This window comes from Podarcis erhardii, assembly GCF_964252035.2.
Source record: "Podarcis erhardii genome assembly, chromosome: Z".
Taxonomy (NCBI): Eukaryota; Metazoa; Chordata; class Lepidosauria; order Squamata; family Lacertidae; genus Podarcis; species Podarcis erhardii.
The window spans coordinates 32,316,754-32,334,666 of NC_138504.1; the positions used below are offsets into that span (position 1 = coordinate 32,316,754).

Consider the following 17,913-nt stretch of genomic DNA (forward strand, 5'->3'; position numbering starts at 1 on the left):
TGTGAGGAACTCATGATGTTTCCTGAATGCCTTCAGGACACATCAGGAGATCAGACTTGTACCAAGAGTAAGATCAGCAGAGTTCATTGTGGAAGGTCTCTTGTCAAACCTATGCAATAGTCTACAGACTGTGATCTACTCACAGTATAGGAAAACTGGCAGTGATCTACCCATTGTCGTTGGATGGTCCAAAGTTGTTCAGCTTTTTTTAGAGTTGTTCAGCTTTTTTGGGAAAGGCGAAGTTGCTGAGCTATTTTCAGGAAGCCACAGTGGGTTTTTTCCCCCTTTTGGGGAGGGGGGAGATCACTGAGGGGCCAAATCTACCAGGAACACCCAGAAGATCACAATCTACCTGTTGGACATGCTTGATCTACAGCAATAAACCACAGGACAAGTAGAGATTGAAACACACATCTATTAACACCTGCAGATAGCCAATTTCATCCCACCTTTTCACTTTAGGATGAGTGTAATAGTCCAACCTGCCCTCTTTCCTGTGTATGCAACAGTTTTAATCTGCAGTATTATTTCTGGTCAACAGTTCCAACTCCCTGTTCTGTTATTTGGGACCTATTTACAAAAAACCCATGATGCAGCCTTCATGGAACTATATGACTTCAGGATGCAAGGAAAGGATGGCTAGGATGAATCATTTGCCTAGTCAGGAACCTCATGCTAAGAAAGCTAGTGTCAAGGAGAAGGGTTCGAGCCTCCTCCTAAAAATGACTGCTACTTTTCAGTGTGCAAGGATTCTCTCTTCCTCTATGCTCTTTTCTGAATGTATAAAGTTCCTTTCAAGCTAAGGGTCAATTAATTGACAAAAGAAAAGCTTCCACCTCTAAACAAGGGTAGTACTGTGTATAAGATGCCCCAATGTATAAGATGGCCTCTATTTTTCTGAACCCCAATTAAGAAATCAATATTTTAAACATCCATGCCAGAACCCAACCCGAGCCTGGACTGCCCGAACCAGAACTAGAACCTGAGCCACCCACGCCAGAGCCCAAACTCCTGCGCATTCACCGTCCATGTATAAGGACGGCCCCCAATTTTTTGACAAACTTTTTTTAGCAAGAAACATTGTATTATACTTATACTCTGAAAAATTCAGTAATCTTGTTTTGCTGAGCTTAATTTTTCCAACTTTGCATGAACTGCATTCAAGCTAGAAAATGTCCAAAGAGGGTCTGAAAACAGACAAGGCCATCCGAAATCTACTGCTGCTGAGAGTGCAGATCCCTTTCCAGTCTGCATTGGAAAAGAGGCAGAGGACGTTCTCAGCAGTGGCTGTGGAATGCCCTCCCATCAGATGTCAGGGAGACAAAGATTTACACAACTTTTAGAAAACATTTGAAGGCAGCCCTGTTCAGGGAAGTTTTCAATGTCTGACATTTTATTATTTTTTGTATTTTGCTGGACGCCACACAGAGTGGCTGGGGAAACCCAGCCAGATGGGTGGGGTATAAACAATATTATAATGATAATAATGATAATGATAATAATTTGGTTTGAAAATTATGACAGTAGTTCCTCTGGTCCATAGCAATTGTTGTATGTGTGGAAATGTTATATTGTCCAAGTATGCTTGGAAAGGCTCCAGTGAAATCCAAGCTCAGAGATTTCACAGAACACATGCAGCAACTGCCTTATACTGAATCATGTTGGTCACATCCATCTTAGTATTGCCTACATTGGCTGGCAGCCGCTCTCAAGAGTTTCAAGCAGGGAGTCTTTCCTAGTTGTATCTGGGCATTGAACTAGGAATCCTCTGCATGCATAGGTGCATTCACACTGGTTTTGTTCTGCTTCCTCCATATCCAATTCATAGGTTCATTTGGCCTAGGGTGTTTAGTTGCACCTTAGGGAGAGTGCAAAGCTAAATATTTCTCTGCTAGTTGAGTATGAGGGAACATTAACACAACGGCACACTTCTCCCCTCTCCCACAGGGCCAAAGGCACATGATATTAGCCGCTTAATGCCAGGATTTATCCTTCTTCGCTACCCTTCCTGAACACTTGCGTTGACATGTTCCTGAAGATATAGGTAATGGCCTTGATTCAGTTACCCTGTTCCTAGCCACCAAATCAGCTTTTCTTGGTTACACCAAATCTGCTCTTAGGGTAGGCACAAACCAACCCTATTCCCAGAGGTCTAACAGCACTTGGTCTCACCCCCACCCGGTCATGCTGCCCTCAAGAAACAACTAGCACAGACAGCCACATGCAAGATGTGTTTTATTCTCTGCGAAGGAACCCTGACCAAAACCAGGCCCGGCCTCAGAAGGGCTTCAGACAGAAAGAAAAAGCTGGAGGTGACCAATTCTTATGTTCTTAATGCCAGCTCCTTCAGATGGGGTGAGGAAGGTTACTTCCAGGGTCTCTCTATTCCACAATGACAAAAAACAGAATGCCAGAATGGCATTCGTTATCTCAGTGCAGAGGTAACTGTATGAGGAGAAACAAACATTCTGGAGCTGACCCTGTGGGGCCAGTCAGGAAGAGGCCTCTGCACTCAGTCTGAACATTAAAAACATGAATTATCTTTTCATTTCTTCAATAAACACATTCTGAGATAACTGTGAACACCTTTTCATGTATTTAGATGTATAATTTCCTGTTTCTATAGAAACACTTGAAAGAAAACAAACACCTAAGTCTTCAAACCATCTTCCACTAACACGGGGTGTGTGTGTGTGGAATAATAGTAATAATCACACAGTATGTAAGCCAGAACTGCAAACAAAAAAGTGGGTGACACAGCAACCCCAAAATGCAAAGAGTGAACACCCAACACACTACTTCTGCTCTCTCCTGGTAAACAATTTGCCCTTTTTGTTCTTCTGGAGACTCGGGGCCAAAAAGAGTCCAAAATGACCATACAAGCAAGGATGTTTACTCCTCCCCCCTTCTTCTTGTTCTTCATCTTGTTCTTCTTCCTCCTCCTCTTCCTCCTATGTGCGATTCAGCGTCTGGAAGATACGGGAAATCTGTAACATGACTGGCCCTGTTTCTGGATCATTCATCCACTGAGTGCTGTTTAAAGGGTTTTCAAGCATGTCTTCAAAGGCTGCCAAAGAAAGGAGGGTGGGGATGTTCAATTTATAAGATACAAGATAAACTACAACATTTTATGCATTTCCCCATCTCAGTTTCCAACCTGGACTCTGAGTCCAGTTAAGCAGCCCAAAACAAGCATCAACTGGAGAGACTGAAAATTCCCTTACAAAAAGTAACTGGTCCAATAGGCTGAACTACTTTTGCAGTTTAACTGCTGCAGATTCCATTTTGTTGCTGTCTTTAGGTTCTTATCTGAAACGCAATACCATTTTTTGTAAGCCTCCTGAGATACTCCAGGATTTGGGGTTGCTTAACACAAAGGGACGCGGGTGGTGCTGTGTGTTAAACCACAGAGCCTAGGACTTGCCGATCAGAAGGTCAGCGATTCGAATCCCCAAGACGGGGTGAGCTCCTGTTGCTCGGTCCCTGTTCCTGCCAACCTAGCAGTTCAAAGCACCTCAAAGTGCAAGTAGATAAATAGGTACTGCTCCGGCAGGAAGGTAAACGGCGTTTCCGTGCGCTGCTCTGGTTCGGCAGAAGCGGCTTAGTGAGCTGTACACCGGCTCCCTCAGCCAATAAACCAAGATGAGCGCCGCAACCCCAGAGTCAGCCACGACTGGACCTAATGGTCAGGGGTCCCTTTACAAAGAGTCATACTAATTCAGCCCACACAGATTTCCCATGGCACAAGAGTACTGACCGAGTAGCGTTTTAGGATTTGTGAGTCCCAACTGTACCACTGGGTTTTCTAGGATGGCTTGGAAGAGGGGGCTGGCAGGATCTATCCCCTTGTCTAAGTCTTCTGGGGTGGGCTTCCGGTCTCCCAACAGCCACTCACACTGCAGAGCAAGTCAGAAGGAAATATGTTAAGGCAGCAAATCCTTTTACAGTGGTCCCTTGGGTTAAGTACTTAATTCGTTCCGGAGGTCCATATTTAACCTGAAACTGTTCTTAACCTGAAGCACCACTTTAGCTAAAGGGGCCTCCCACTGCTGCTGCGCCGCCGCCACACAATTTCTTTTCTCATCCTGAAGCAAAGTTCTTAACCTGAGGTAATATTTCTGGGTTAGCGGAGTCAGTAACCTGAAGCATATGTAACCTGAAGCGTATGTAACCTGAGGTACCACTGTACTTCCCTTTCCCTGTAAACACAATTTACGTGTGGCTCTGCTTTTTAATGCTTAGTTTGGAAGTCTTAGTAGTTTCCACACAAAAACAAGGGTTACAATTCAGACACAGACAAAGTTCCTTAAGAGATTAACTGAAAGCAGCAGAAGCTCACCCAGGAAGGAGACAATTTCTCCTGCTACACAGACCTGCTTTTCAAGCATTTTCTAGAGAATCTGGTGGCCAGATGAAGCAGAAGACCCACCCAGCCCAGCATCCTGTCCTCACAGTGACCAACCAGATGAACTAAAGAAAAGCCCCCCAGTGCAACAGCCTCACTCCTCGCTTGCTTTTACAGAGCACCCATCTTCTAACAACATTTGTTTTCTGATGAGGGAAACAAGAGCATGGCAGACGAACACAAGCTCCAAGGAAGCCAATGGAGATTTCACACAGAAGCAGGCTACCTGCTCTAACCCCTCTCTACTACTACCACCCCAGCCCAGCAATGGTCCTTTCCAGTATAAGGCTTGGCATTTGCCACCCACTGCAAAGTACAACTTCCATGTGCTATCCCGCTTAACACTAGCTCCTCACATGTGGCTTCCAACTCCCAAGCCCAAAGGAGTCCTAACAGGATGAGCTGAAATAAGCTGCAGCTTTATAAAATTCTCCACTAAGCAGGAATTACTGCATTTGATGGCAAGGATCAAGGATTGCGCCAATTCAATTGCACTGGGGTGGCCCAGGGTTTTTAAAGAGAGAGAATTACATGCATCTCCACAACATTCTCAAATGCAAGGATCCATTCTTGGTGCATCTAGGAAAAAGCCATGCCATCTGCTAAACGTTCCCCACAGAAGGGACCTTGAAAGAATTCACCCACATTTGAATGTGTTGCCAAGGATGTTATTTTTGTTTCAAACATTGCAAATTTTGGACAAAGTGGACTGTTTCAAGAAGTGGCAGAAAGATATCTCTAGATTTGTCTGGCAGGGCAAGAAGCCTCGAATAAAATTTAAGATATTAACCGATGCTAAAGAAAGAGGTGGATTTGCCCTGCCAGACCTTAGGCTTTATTATGAATCGGCTGCATTTTGTTGGCTGAAAGAATGGCTGCTTCTTGAAAACACGGACATCTTGGATTTGGAAGGTTTCAATAATGTTTTTGGTTGGCATGCATACTTGTGGTATGATAAGGTCAAAGCACATAAAGCGTTTAAAAACCATATTGTCAGGAAAGCACTGTTTAATGTCTGGATAAGATATAAGGATTTGCTTGAAAATAAAACTCCAAGGTGGTTGTCACCAATAGAAGCGAAGGCTCAGAAAAAGCTCAATATGGAGGCCAAATGGCCGAAATATTGGGAAATTTTGGAACAAGAAGGAGACAGATTAAAACTGCAGAGTTATGAAAAACTAAAAAACAAAGTGCGAGATTGGCTTCATTATTATCAAATAATGGAGGCTTACAATTTGGACAAGAAAATTGGTTTTCAGGTGGAAAAATCAAAACTGGAAATAGAACTGTTAGAACCCAAAACTAAGAATTTGGCAAGAATGTATAACTTGCTGTTGAAATGGAATACTCAGGATGTAACGGTTAAATCTGCTATGATTAAATGGGCACAAGATGTTGGACATAATATCATGATGGCTGACTGGGAACAGTTATGGACCACAGGTATGAAGTTTACGGCATGCAATGCCTTAAGAGAGAATATAATGAAAATGATATACAGGTGGTACATGACACCAGTCAAGCCTGCAAAAATCTATCATTTGCCCGATAATAAATGTTGGAAATGTAAAGAGACCGAAGGTACATTCTTTCACCTTTGGTGGACATGCCCAAGGATTAAGACTTTCTGGGAGATGATCTATAATGAAATGAAAAAGGTATTTAAGTATACCTTTCTGAAGAAACCAGAGGCCTTTCTCCTGGGCATGGTCGGCCAATTGGTGCCAAAGAAGGACAGAACTTTCTTTATGTATGCTACAACAGCAGCAAGAATACTTATTGCAAAGTATTGGAAGACACAAGATTTACCCACCCGGGAAGAATGGCAGATGAAAGTGATGGACTATATGGAATTGGCGGAAATGACTGGCAGAATCCGAGACCAAGGTGAAGAGTCGGTGGAAGAAGTTTGGAAATAATTTAAAGTCTATTTACAGAAACATTGTAAAATTAAGGAATGTTAGAAAGTTGTTGGAATGAAGTAATGTGGTCTTAGCAGAAATGATATAAGGATTAGGTTAAAATTGACTTTTTAATTTGTGAAAGTCGTGAATAACAGTATATCAAGATAAATTATTAGGATAAAAACAAAGTTGGAAGGATTTGCTGAAACATCTAATTGAACTAGAATACAAAAAAGGGAGGTGTGAGGAGGTCAAGGAAATAAGTAGATGAAAAATAAGTTACAGGAAGGTTTGGTTTCTTTTTTGTTCATATTTTTCTGTGCTGTTTTTCTTTTTATATATATTTTTTTCCTATTTTTTTTTGTCTGTTTGTATTTAATGTGAATTTAGTGTTTTCTTTTTGTAACCTTTAAAATTGGAATAAATCTTATTTTTTTTAAAAAAAGAAAGAATTCACCCACATCATGAGGCTCATCACCCAAAGGCACCCACAAGGTGCATGTGATGGTTTGGGAGGCAAAAGAGAACAGGCAGAGCCCCCAGGCATGATGGTACAGGTACTCACTGCTGCATTCTGCTGGTTGTTGTTCACTCGGAGGGCATCTACCACCTCTCTCTCATCAAAGCCCATCTCCATCAAGGCGATGACAGCCTGAAAGCAGAACCACAGAGCTTATGTCAGGGACAAGGGCAAAGCCCTTCCAAAGGTCTACAACATACAAGGGCCAGGAGATGACGGCCATACCCAAGTACGTGGCAGAAGAGGAGGAGAGAGGCCAAGTTTCTAGGAGCAAGGAGATTGTAAAACACAAGCCTGTCTGTAAAAGGGTATGCATTGATTTTGATGAGCCCCACTTCTCACCACTCTCTGAGATGCAAGAGATGCAAAAATATATCACAGGCTAGATTGGGCCCTTTTGGTGTCAGTGCTGGAAAATTTGAAGTGGGTGTTTTGACAGCAGCAGCACTAGAGATGCCTGCAACAGCCCAGGGGACAAGGTGGGAAGCTGAAGAAATTCTAAATGGTTACCATCCTACCCAAAAGCATTTTTATCATGTTGGCTTTTGGAAAAAAAAAAAAAAAAAAACAGACGGCCACAGCTTTCAGATTAAAAAAGCAGTTACCACAAAATACCCCCATTGTATAGAATCAAATGTCCATTTTGGGAATCTGACACACTGTGGACTGAGAATTTATGGACCATTTCCAGTGGCATCAGCAGACTCTCACACCAAAATCCAAAAGAACACATGTGCACATACAGAAAGCATACCCGCGGATCAGGCCGGAACTCTCTTTTCCTGCGGATCTTCTTGAATATTTCTGTCAGCTCATCTTTTGGCTCTTCTCTCCCGACTTCTTGGTTGGGCCCCTCGAGCGCCTGGGCAGCGGGGGCTGCCACTCCTTCCACTGAGGCATTTTCCAGAGAGAACTGACCTGGTAGGGGGGCATCAACGGTGGGGTCATCCGAGTGTTCAATCAGCCACTCCATGGCCTGAGTCACAGACATGCTGGGTGAAAAAGTTGACAAGTAAGGAAACAGCACCAACAACATTGGGGCAGAAACAAACTGGGGTGGGGGTGGGGGTTTACCCTTTGCCGATTCTCAGTGGACTTTGGCTCCTGCCACTTTTGCCAGTGGCCCTGCAAACCACAGTGACTACCAGCCACACTTTTGTACTTCAGTGGAACGGACTCCCTTGCAAAGTGGTGAGCTCTCCTTCACTGGAGGTTTTTAAGCAGAGGTTGGGTGGCTTTAGCTGAGCTTCCTGCACTGAAGGGGTTGGGCTGGATGACCCACAGGGTCCCTTCCAACTCTACAGTTTTATGATTCTATGAGACAAGAGAGCCTGGGAGAGAAAGATCATTATGCGTGTGCACCAGAAACAAGCTGGAGGAAATGAAGGACAGCTGAAACTCTGTGGAACTGCACACCTGGAACACAGAGACCTGGGTGTTGCTGGAGACCTTTAGCAAGCCATAGAGGGGCAGGAACTATGGCAAGTGCTCACAGAACTCAACACCAACTGGCTAATTCAACCTGGAAACTTGGCTGGGCCTCCCATTCTAAGCTCCAGCGTTCACCATTCACCACCAATTCCCTCAAGAGCAGCAGAAAGCTACAACTTCTGTATATTCTGTGTATTCACAAAACTGAAGAGGCAGCAAGTAGCCAACTCTACTTGCTCCTGTCACTTGAAAACAGGCAGCCAACCACCTCTTCACACTCACTTGCACTTCTGTCTACCAGCAACAGCCCCCTGCCATTCCCCTGGCTCATAAAACCTATAATATGCTTGGGGAATATGTTGGAAAGGGAACAGGGAGAGAAATCACATGGTGGCTCTCCCTGGAACCTTTCTTTTTTAAAAAAAATTAAGCATACCTATACATAGCAATCCCAAATAGCAATGCAATCATGGGAGAAGGAGCCTCTCCAATTCAGATTCATTTACTGGTATCAAGTCATCAGACCATCACTTAATATATATATAATGCTTAATAAAGGGAACAGCTCATCCTCAGAAGCGAAGCACAAGTTCAATATAAAGAGTTATAGCTTCTGTTGTCATGTTGGTTAATTTCAATGAGTGCTGTGGATATGGACAAGCTGGAAGGTGTGTAGAGGGCAACCAAAATAATCAAGGATATGGAAACCAAGTCTTAATAATTGAGGGAATTGAGTATGTTTAGCCAGGAGTAGAGGACAATGAGAGGACAATGAGAGGACAGTGAGATATGATAGCTATCTTCAAATATCTCAAAGGCTGTCCCATGGAAGATGGGGCAAGATTGCTTTCCCCTGCTTTGGAGAGTATGTTCCGAACTAATGGATTCAAGTTACAAGAAAGGAGATTCCAACTAAACACTGGGAAGAACTTTTCTGACAGTAAGAACTGTTCAACAGTGGAATGGACTCCCTCGGAAGGTGGTGGACTCTCCTTCCTTGGAGGTTTTTAAGCAGAAGCTGGATGGGCATCTGCCATCAGTGCTTTAGTTGAGATTCCTGCATTGCAGGGGGTTGGACTAGATGGCCCTCAGGGTTCCTTCCAGCTCTACAATTCTATGAGTCTTCACTTACAGTCTTCGGGGGGGGGGACCCATTCTCAAGGGGAGGCTCAATTGCCAGGGACACCTACTGGTTCAAGCGAAGGGCTTTGACCGCTCTGCTTTCTGGGAAGCCCATTTCTGTCAGTTGGCGCAAGGCAATCTCATCCACTCGGTCGTCCTCATCTTCATCCAGCATGGCTAGGGACAAGAATGGCAAGGTCAGTTCTCACCTCAGCTCTACCAGTGCTGGGGAAAAGCAGGTCCATGTGTGCTTGGGGCATCTTTCGCTACTCACGAAAGCAGGGGGGCACTTGCTTCCCACCATGCTTAAACTTCCCCAGACCTTCCCAATCTCCAAAACAGTGCTTGCAGTCCATGGCAGGAGCCATGTCAGCCCCTCTGTATGACCAGTGGACCAAACACACCTCAGGATGTAAGTCCTAGGAAGAAGGTCAGAAAACACCCCATCGTACCATTTGCTTTCTTAAAGAGCTCAACTGCATCTGGGTTCAAAGCTAGCAGCTTCTGGGCAACTTCTATGAGAGAAACCAAGATCTTCCGAAGCTCCGTCTGGAACTGAAAGAGGGAAGGCAGTCAAAGCATTTTGTAGGTCACTTGTCAGGCATGCACCTTCCGCCCTTGTTCCTGTGCCAGGAGTGAGGGAGGGCAAAGAGTACTGAGCAGAATGAAGGGGGTGAGGAAGGTATGGGGGGTTTCTTAAACACCTTTTTTTCACCATAAGGTTTATAGGTAGGTTACAATAAAACAACAATACAATGTTCAAATCAGAAAAACACTGTGGGGCTCAGGTGTCAAAGGCCCGGGGAAAGAGGTGCAGCTTAAGAATACACTCATATTACGCTAATACTAGAAAAGCACCATCCATGAAATCTTGCAAAAAGTCAATCAGATCACAACATCTTATTAACCTGATTGCTTTCCAACACACACAAGTTATTAGTTCCATCAAGAAAAGGAGGGTGCCAAATCACTGGCCTGATTTGCTAGTGACATTCAACCATAGTTAAAAATAAATGATGGTATATGGCACCAGACAGACTAGCAAAAATGAAAAGATTGATTAGTAATAAATGTTGGAGATGCAATAAGATGAAGGGCACTCTATACCATCTGTGGTGGACATGTTCAGAGATCAAAAAATTCTGGGAAACGATCCATGAAGAAATTAAAAAAATAATAAAGGTTTCATATAACAAAAGGGCAGAAACGTACTTATTAGGAATTTTGAGTAAAGATATCCCCAAAGATAAAATTAACATATTCCTATACGCAACAACAGCAGCGAGAATGTTGGTGGCCAGTTACTGGAAAGTAAATAACATCCCAACAAAAAAAGGGAATGGTTAAGTAAACTATGTGAGTATCTGGAGTTATTATGAAAAGTATTTTTTTTCTTCATTCTTTTTCTTGTTTCTTTCTTTTATCTTTTGTCTTTCTTCTTTTCTAGTCTGCATTCTGGAAAATTGTGTAGACAAATTGTTTTTATGTATGGTTATGTATTGTTTCTGTTTCTTTTTCTATTCATTTTTTTGTAGCGTATAGTAAAAATAAATAAATAAATAAACAATGGCTTAACATAGGGGTGGAGAATACCTTTTGGTCTGAGATTCAAAAGCAGCCAGCCTTCCACGCATGACACTGACAGACGGGCAGCCATAGCTAGAATCCAGGGCTGTCTGAACTGGGTACCTTTTCTGCTTCCCTGACTCCAGCAAGATGGGAGCCAGACCCAGCTTTGTGCATGCCCTGATGTGGCAATAGCAGGTGCAGTGTAGGGACCCAGCGAGGATTCATTAGTACAGAAGCATGCAACTACTTTGCAGTGAACCATCACTTATTTTTAATGATGGCTAAACAGAACCATAATTTGTAAACTGGGCTCCTGAAGGGCAGGAGGGAACAGCTGTCCCTGGGTGCTCATAGCCAACAGAGTAAAGGTAAAGGACCCCTGGACAGTTAAGTCCAGTTGAAATCGACTATGGGGTGTGGTGCTCATCTCTTTTTTTAAAATAAAATTTTAAAGTAGTTTTTCCATAACAAACATCATATAAAATAAACATTGATACAATATCGCAATATGGGAATTTCCCCATCCTGTGACTTCCCTCTACCCTCTCCATGGTTCCATTATTTTTTGTTATATCAAGCATGTCCAGGTCATACTTTCCATCTGTATATATCTAATTCTTATCTATCATCATAATACTGCAAATGTTTTTTGAATCCTGATGTATCAACTTGTATACAATGCTTTGACATATATGCAAAAAGGAAAAAAAAATCCCATTCATTGTTAAATTTGTTATTATCCTGATTTCTGAGTCTTCCTGTTAATTTTGCCATCTCTATATATTCCATCAACTTAATTTGCCAATCTTTTTTCGTGAGAATTTTTTCCTCTTTCCAGCATTTGATTTTCAATATTCGTGCAGCCGTGGTTGCATACATAAATAGATTTTTATATTTTTGGGATATTTCCCTTGCTGTTATTCTTAATAAAAAGACTTCTGGCTTTTTAACAAAAGTTATTTTAAGCATTTTTTTCAATTCATTATATACCCTTTCCCAAAAATTCTTTATAACTTTGCATTGCCACAACACATGATAAAATGTACCATCTACCTCTTTACATTTCCAACATTTCATTTCTTCTGATTTGTACATTTGTGATCATTTTACTGGCGTTAAATACCACCTATACAGTGGTACCTCAGGTTAAGTACTTAATTCGTTCCCGAGCTCCGTTCTTAACCTGAAACTGTTCTTAACCTCAAGCACCACTTTAGCTAATGGGGCCTCCCGCTGCTGCCGCGCTGCCAGAGCCCGATTTCTGTTCTTATCCTGAAGCAAAGTTCTTAACCTGAAGCACTATTTCTGGGTTAGTGGAGTGTGTAACCTGAAGTGTATGTAACCTGAAGCGTATGTAACCCAAGATACCACTGTATATCATTTTCATATAATTTTCTTTTAACAATGTACAAGCCGTAAATTTCAAATCATTTCCGCACAATTTTTTCCAATCTGACATTTGGATATTATGTCCCATGTCTTTGGCCCACTTTATCACTACACATTTGACGTCTTCATCCTTAGTATCCCATTCAAGCAACAAGCTACATATTCTTGACAATACTCTATTATCACATTCATTTTTATCAATGATATTCTTCCTATCAATGACATATTTATTATTCTCCAAATCTCTAAATTCCTCTTTATCTCCTTCCATGTTTTTTCATAGGTATCTTTAATTATATTTATATTTTTTGCTGTTAGCCAAATTCCTAAAGAATTCACTTTTTTATGAATATTTATACCTGCCTTCTCTTCTATCTTCATTTTATCTTGTCCTGAGACATTTTTAACTATATGTTTTGTTTTTGCTTTACTTAATTTAAAACCTGATACTAGGTCGGTTTTTTAAATTTTCCTCAATACAGTGGTACCTCTGGTTATGAACTTAAATTCGTTCTGGAGGTCCATTTTTAACCCGAAACCGTTCTTAACCTGAGGTACCACTTTAGCTAATGGGGCCTCCCACTGCTGCCGCCACGCGATTTCTGTTCTCATCCTGAGGTAAAGTTCTTAACCTGAGGCACTACTTCCAGGTTAGCGGAGTCTGTAACCCAAAGCGTTTGTAACCCGAGGTACCACTGTACTTCAGATAACAAAACTATCGGATCTTCCACCGTGATTACTAGATCATCTGCGAATGATTTCAATTTATAGGCTTTGCTCCCCACCTTAATTCCTTTAATCGCATCGTCCGGATCATGTGGCAAGACTAAACCACTTCTGGTGCACGAAACACTGTGACGAGTATACCTTCCTGCCACAGCGGTACCTACTGATCTACTTGTGCTAGTATGCTTTCAAACTGCTAAGTTGGCAGGAGCTGGGACAGAGCAACAGGAGCTCACCCCATCATGCTACCAACCTTACGATCAATAACCCCAAGTGGCTTAGTGGTATAGACCACAGCACCACGTGCATCCCTAGCCAGCAGAGTAGTGACTACTAGAGATCGCTGAGCAGAGCTGATGGGCCCCAGACTGTAGCAGCCCAGAAGAGGAGCAGAGTACTCACATCCCTCATACTGTGGTGAGCCACGCTGCGGTCCACACTGTGGGACGGGAGGCTGGTGGTTGCCTTCAGAATTGCCTCCTTGTCAGGTGCCTTCTGCTCCTGTTTCCGCTAAAAGAGAAGTGAAATATGCTGTCTGGATAGTGCAGCAATCTCCTTCAAAGAAGCAGACATCAATGAGACAAGAACCAGCTCCTCCAGAAAGGAAATGCCCATTCCACTTACAATGAGGGTTTCATTTCTTGAGGAGCCTTTCTAGTTCCGTTAGGGAACCACCCTCCCACTCTCTGCCAATGGTGCCCACCAGGTGGGGGGACGACGCAACAGCCTCCCTTTTCCAACCACCCAACATGCACATTTTCTTGGCCAGCTAGTCATGCCTCTTGCCTTGCAGTTCTTTTCATCTCCTCCACAAAAATGTTGGAGAAAAAATATCCCCTGGCCCTTTAAAAAAATGCCTTACAAGATGTGTGCAGTGATAACTTCTCCCTTGGGGACATACAGACACCCTGCTTATCAATTGAGGATAGAAAGGCTGCCAGCAAGCAGCTAAAAATAGAACCGAGGAGATCTTGAATGATCAGCACACACTGCCCAAAATAGGCTGCAGGGACATAGAGCTCAAAGACGGCGGGGGTGGGGTGGGGGTGGGGGGAGAGAGCAGCTGCTTCCCACCTGCTGCCCAGATCTGCCTTTGCCGCCCAACATGCACACACTCAGCCCTACTTCCTAAACCTCACTTTAAAAATTTTTCCCAGTGCCCTGGGAGATCTGCTCTGCACTGGCTTTGGGTAGCTCCCATGCTGTCTGTTTTTTCACAGAGAGACTCACAGGGTAAACACAGGCAGACTGTGCCTTAAAGGATGCAAAGAAAGAAGTAGAAATACTCCTACAAGCTGACAAGATGGACTCTCTCCTGAAATCCAACCCAGATGAGCCACAGGTATCTTTCTACAACTTGTCAAGGCAAAGGCCAGAAGAAGCCACCCCACAAGGCCCCTGGACTCACTTTTTCCTCTGCAGAAATGTCCACCATTTTTGGAGGGGCAGGTGGAGCTCTTTTCTTGACTAGCACCAAAACATCTAGAGAGAGAAGAATTGTCTGGAGTCAGAGAACAAGCCTTCCTTGCACATTTTCTGCAAATGGGGTATGGGAAGATGAAGTATTCTGCTGTGTTATGCCCCCACCAGTAGAAGATGAGTCCACAGGGAGAAATGAAATACAGGCAGCCCCTGTTTACATGGGTGTTCTGAGGCACAGCACACGTCAGTGAAATATAATTGAAACCCATTGAAAAAGCCTGCAAACACCCTGTTTCCCCTTTTAGTGATGCTTCAGTAATTTTTTCATTATGCTTCCAGGTCACTTCTGGCTTCAGCATGATGCACGTATACACAATTGTGCACATATTTAATGTGCATAAATGGGGGGCTGCCTGCAGAGTAATGACTTTAATACTATTTCTGAGGACAGCATATGGCAGTAAATGATAGTCACATTCCCCTCAGTGTCCTGAGTGCTTAAGAAGCTGAAAGTTGTCCTCCAGACAGCAATTCAGGTGGGCACACTTCTGCCCATTGCTTAAGACTAATTGCACAGTCTGGGTATCTGGATACTCCCTGGGGTGTTACTTATCACAACACTCCCTTACCTTGGTCTTGAATATTTTCCTCCAGGACCGTTTTTGTGTCGGTCAGCACCTTTTCTGAAGCAGCATGTATCAATTTATGGTGTGTTATACATTTTGGATCCTCCAGGCTGCCGGGTGCACACTGAGGTGGGAAAGTAAAAAGAAGCAGAAGCTGAATCAAACTACTAAACCGGGGGCGGGGATGGGGTGTGTGCGCACGCAAGCCCTTTCCACCTGGGCCAAACGCTTCCAAGGTACATCGCAGCAACAACAAAACAAAACAAAACCCAGCCCCTATGTTCTGCAAAATCACAAACGGTCAGAAAAACCCTGGGAGAGAAGGAAGTGAACGCAAGGTAGAGAAGGTTGGAACTCCGCAGCTGAACACCAGCTTCGCCTGCAGAAGGCCTCGCGGAGAAGGGGGCATAGCAGCACCCCTGACTCCCAGCCCCAGAGGGCCACGGGTCGGATCTGGCAGCTTCTCGAGGCAACAACTGCGACTGCAAGCGGGGCATAGCTGTCAACTTCTCCCTTTTCTTGCGAGGAATCCTATTCGGAATAAGGGAATTTCCCTTTAAAAAAGGGAAACATTGACAGCTATGAAGCGGGGAGGCGGGCGCTTCTACCAGCCGCCGCTTCAACGCTGGCTCTGCAAGGCCTCCCCCCTCCCGCTCCCCGCTGATGAACCCAGCAGGATCGGGGCCGCTCCGAGCACATAAGGACCCCTGGCCAGGCCCAGCATTCAGCGTCCCCCTCCGCCCCCTCCTCTGCTCCCCTCCGCTCACTCGCTTGAGGCAGCGCTCTTTGAGTCGCTCCACGGCCGCGTCCTCGGGCACCTCCTCCAGCCACTCGGTGCCGTCCAAGGCGCAGACGCGGACCCGCAGCACCTTCGCCGCGAAGATCTTGTCCTCCTGCACGAACATCGCCGCATCGCCGCCGGGAAGCCGCCCAGAGAGAACGCAAGGATGCGAACGGCCGGCCGGGGAAGGAGACCGGAAGTGGGCGGGGAGAAGGGAGGGGAGGGGCAGGAAGCCCGTCGCCCGTGGGATACCGGGACCTGCAGTCCCAGCCTCTGCCGCGGAACTACGCGACGCTCTTTCATAGAGATAGGAAAGCTGTAGAGTGGATCATTGCCTGGTTGACAGGGGCAACCTCGGGGGCCGTTTCCAACCCGCCCACTCCGTAGCTCCGCCCCGAGTGGACTCCCGCGGAACTCCATGGGGAAAGAACAAACTTTCCCGCTCTTGGATCCTCTTTCAGGCGCAGTTTTCAAACATGAGAGAACAGCTCTCATAGTATGCAGGTGACAAAAAATAGCTTTAGCATATGTAATGAGACAGGAATCCAATATCTCTATTCAGTTACTAACCTGAAAACTATGGAGAGACCTGGCCTGAATAGAAATATTGGATTCTTGGCTCATTACATAGGCTAAAGATATTTTTGGTCATCTGCATACTATCTCTTGCTTTTTCCTGTAGGACTAATTGCAGTCGTTAACAGTCATCAACAGGTTTACCATACCCATAGAGTCAATCACCCATATCCTACTACCCTTCTGAGAAAAACCCCACCCCACCCTCCCACTATATTTAAGGCTCTGGTGACTTCTGTTTCAGTGTATCTGAAAAAGTGTGCATGCATACAAAAGCTTATACCCAGAACAAACTTAGTTGGTCTCTAACGTACTACTGGACGATTTTTTAATTTTACACGGAGGGGGTGCTGGTGGGGCTAAGAGGTTGAAAAGTTGATTGCAGCTTAAAGTGGGGGGAAGAGACCTACAGCCTCACAGTGTAGGCCAAGGTTTCTGTTCCCACACTGCAGGTGTGGGATGAGACAGTGAAAACAGCTTACACAGCCTTGCAGTGTAATTCAGAGAGAAAGAAGGGAGCTGTACCTAGACAAACCCCTATAGTTCCCTGAGAAAGGCTTTGCTGGTTTTTCATTACAGCTGAAAAGTCTTAGTAGTTTCTTAAGGGTTCCCACTGCCTGCAGTAGCATCCCTGCATCAAAGACATCCGAGAAAGTAGCACGGAATGGGTGCTGTCTCCCCCACTTTTACTATTATTATATTCAGTGCTATTTTTCTAGAAAAAGAGGTGCCAGAACTCACTATGAATGCTTCCCTTCTTTTCTTATAATGGCAATGGCATCCAACTGAGAGGTGACAGAACTGAGTTCCAGTGAGTTATGGCTGAAAAAAAGCCCCAATTATATTATGTATTTTATGTTTTAATATGTAAAAGGCCCAGTGGTCTCTTGATTTTATTATTATTATTAGTAGTAGTAGTAGCAGTAGCAGTAGTAGTAGCAGTAGTAGTAATAAATTGTACAGGGTAGAGGTAGGAGCTGGGTGAAGTTGGTTTTGCAACCACGTCCCCTAAAGCTCAAGGTATTTTTCTGTCTTTTGATGGGGGGTGAGAGAGAGAGAGACAGAACACCAGCTGCTCCCCAAAACACAGAATTCCCATTTTCAGCTCCAGAGTTTTGCATGTCCCCTGCACATATCTACCCAGGTTTACTCCAGAGTAAGCCCAGTGAGGTTGACTCCCTGGCAGTTTTCGAAATTAGCCAGGCTCCAGTCGCATTTTGCACCTGTATTTTGACCACTTGCGACCAAGTGAAGATGCCTGGGTGCCAAGATGACTCTCAATATCTCATTGGATCTGGATTATTTTCACACACTAATATCCCATCCTGTAGAATTCTTTCAGTTTTATTTTATCTGCATAATTGGAATGAATTTCTGGAACCAAATTGCTTTTTCTGTGCAGCCTGAGCAGGAGCAGTCACCATTAAGAAAAAGAGCTTGGA

At 44.2% G+C, this 17,913-nt stretch overlaps 1 protein-coding gene across 1 annotated transcript; it reads right to left on the minus strand.

The window, feature by feature from the left end:
- Positions 1–2,218: 2,218 nt before the first annotated feature.
- Positions 2,219–16,101, minus strand: UBAC1 (UBA domain containing 1). Its single transcript, XM_081847177.1, has 10 exons — positions 15,882–16,101; positions 15,118–15,238; positions 14,475–14,548; positions 13,469–13,576; positions 9,835–9,937; positions 9,451–9,559; positions 7,584–7,821; positions 6,875–6,961; positions 3,758–3,896; positions 2,219–3,067 (listed from the first exon to the last, which is right to left on the minus strand). The coding sequence occupies exons 1-10, from the start codon at positions 16,017–16,019 to the stop codon at positions 2,952–2,954; spliced, it is 1,233 nt and encodes a 410-aa protein (XP_081703303.1). The 5' UTR covers positions 16,020–16,101; the 3' UTR covers positions 2,219–2,951.
- Positions 16,102–17,913: the final 1,812 nt, after the last annotated feature.

What these genes read in the sequence shown, in the direction of transcription:
- UBAC1 (XM_081847177.1), bottom strand. Translation starts at nt 16,019, where the DNA reads ATGTTCGTGCAGGAGGACAAGATCTTCGCGGCGAAGGTGCTGCGGGTC. An exon ending in GGAAAATATTCAAGACCAAG is followed by an intron (nt 14,549 to 15,117) that starts GTAAGGGAGTGT and finishes TTCTCTCTCTAG; the next exon opens with ATGTTTTGGTGCTAGTCAAG. An exon ending in ACATTTCTGCAGAGGAAAAA is followed by an intron (nt 13,577 to 14,474) that starts GTGAGTCCAGGG and finishes CTTCTCTTTTAG; the next exon opens with CGGAAACAGGAGCAGAAGGC.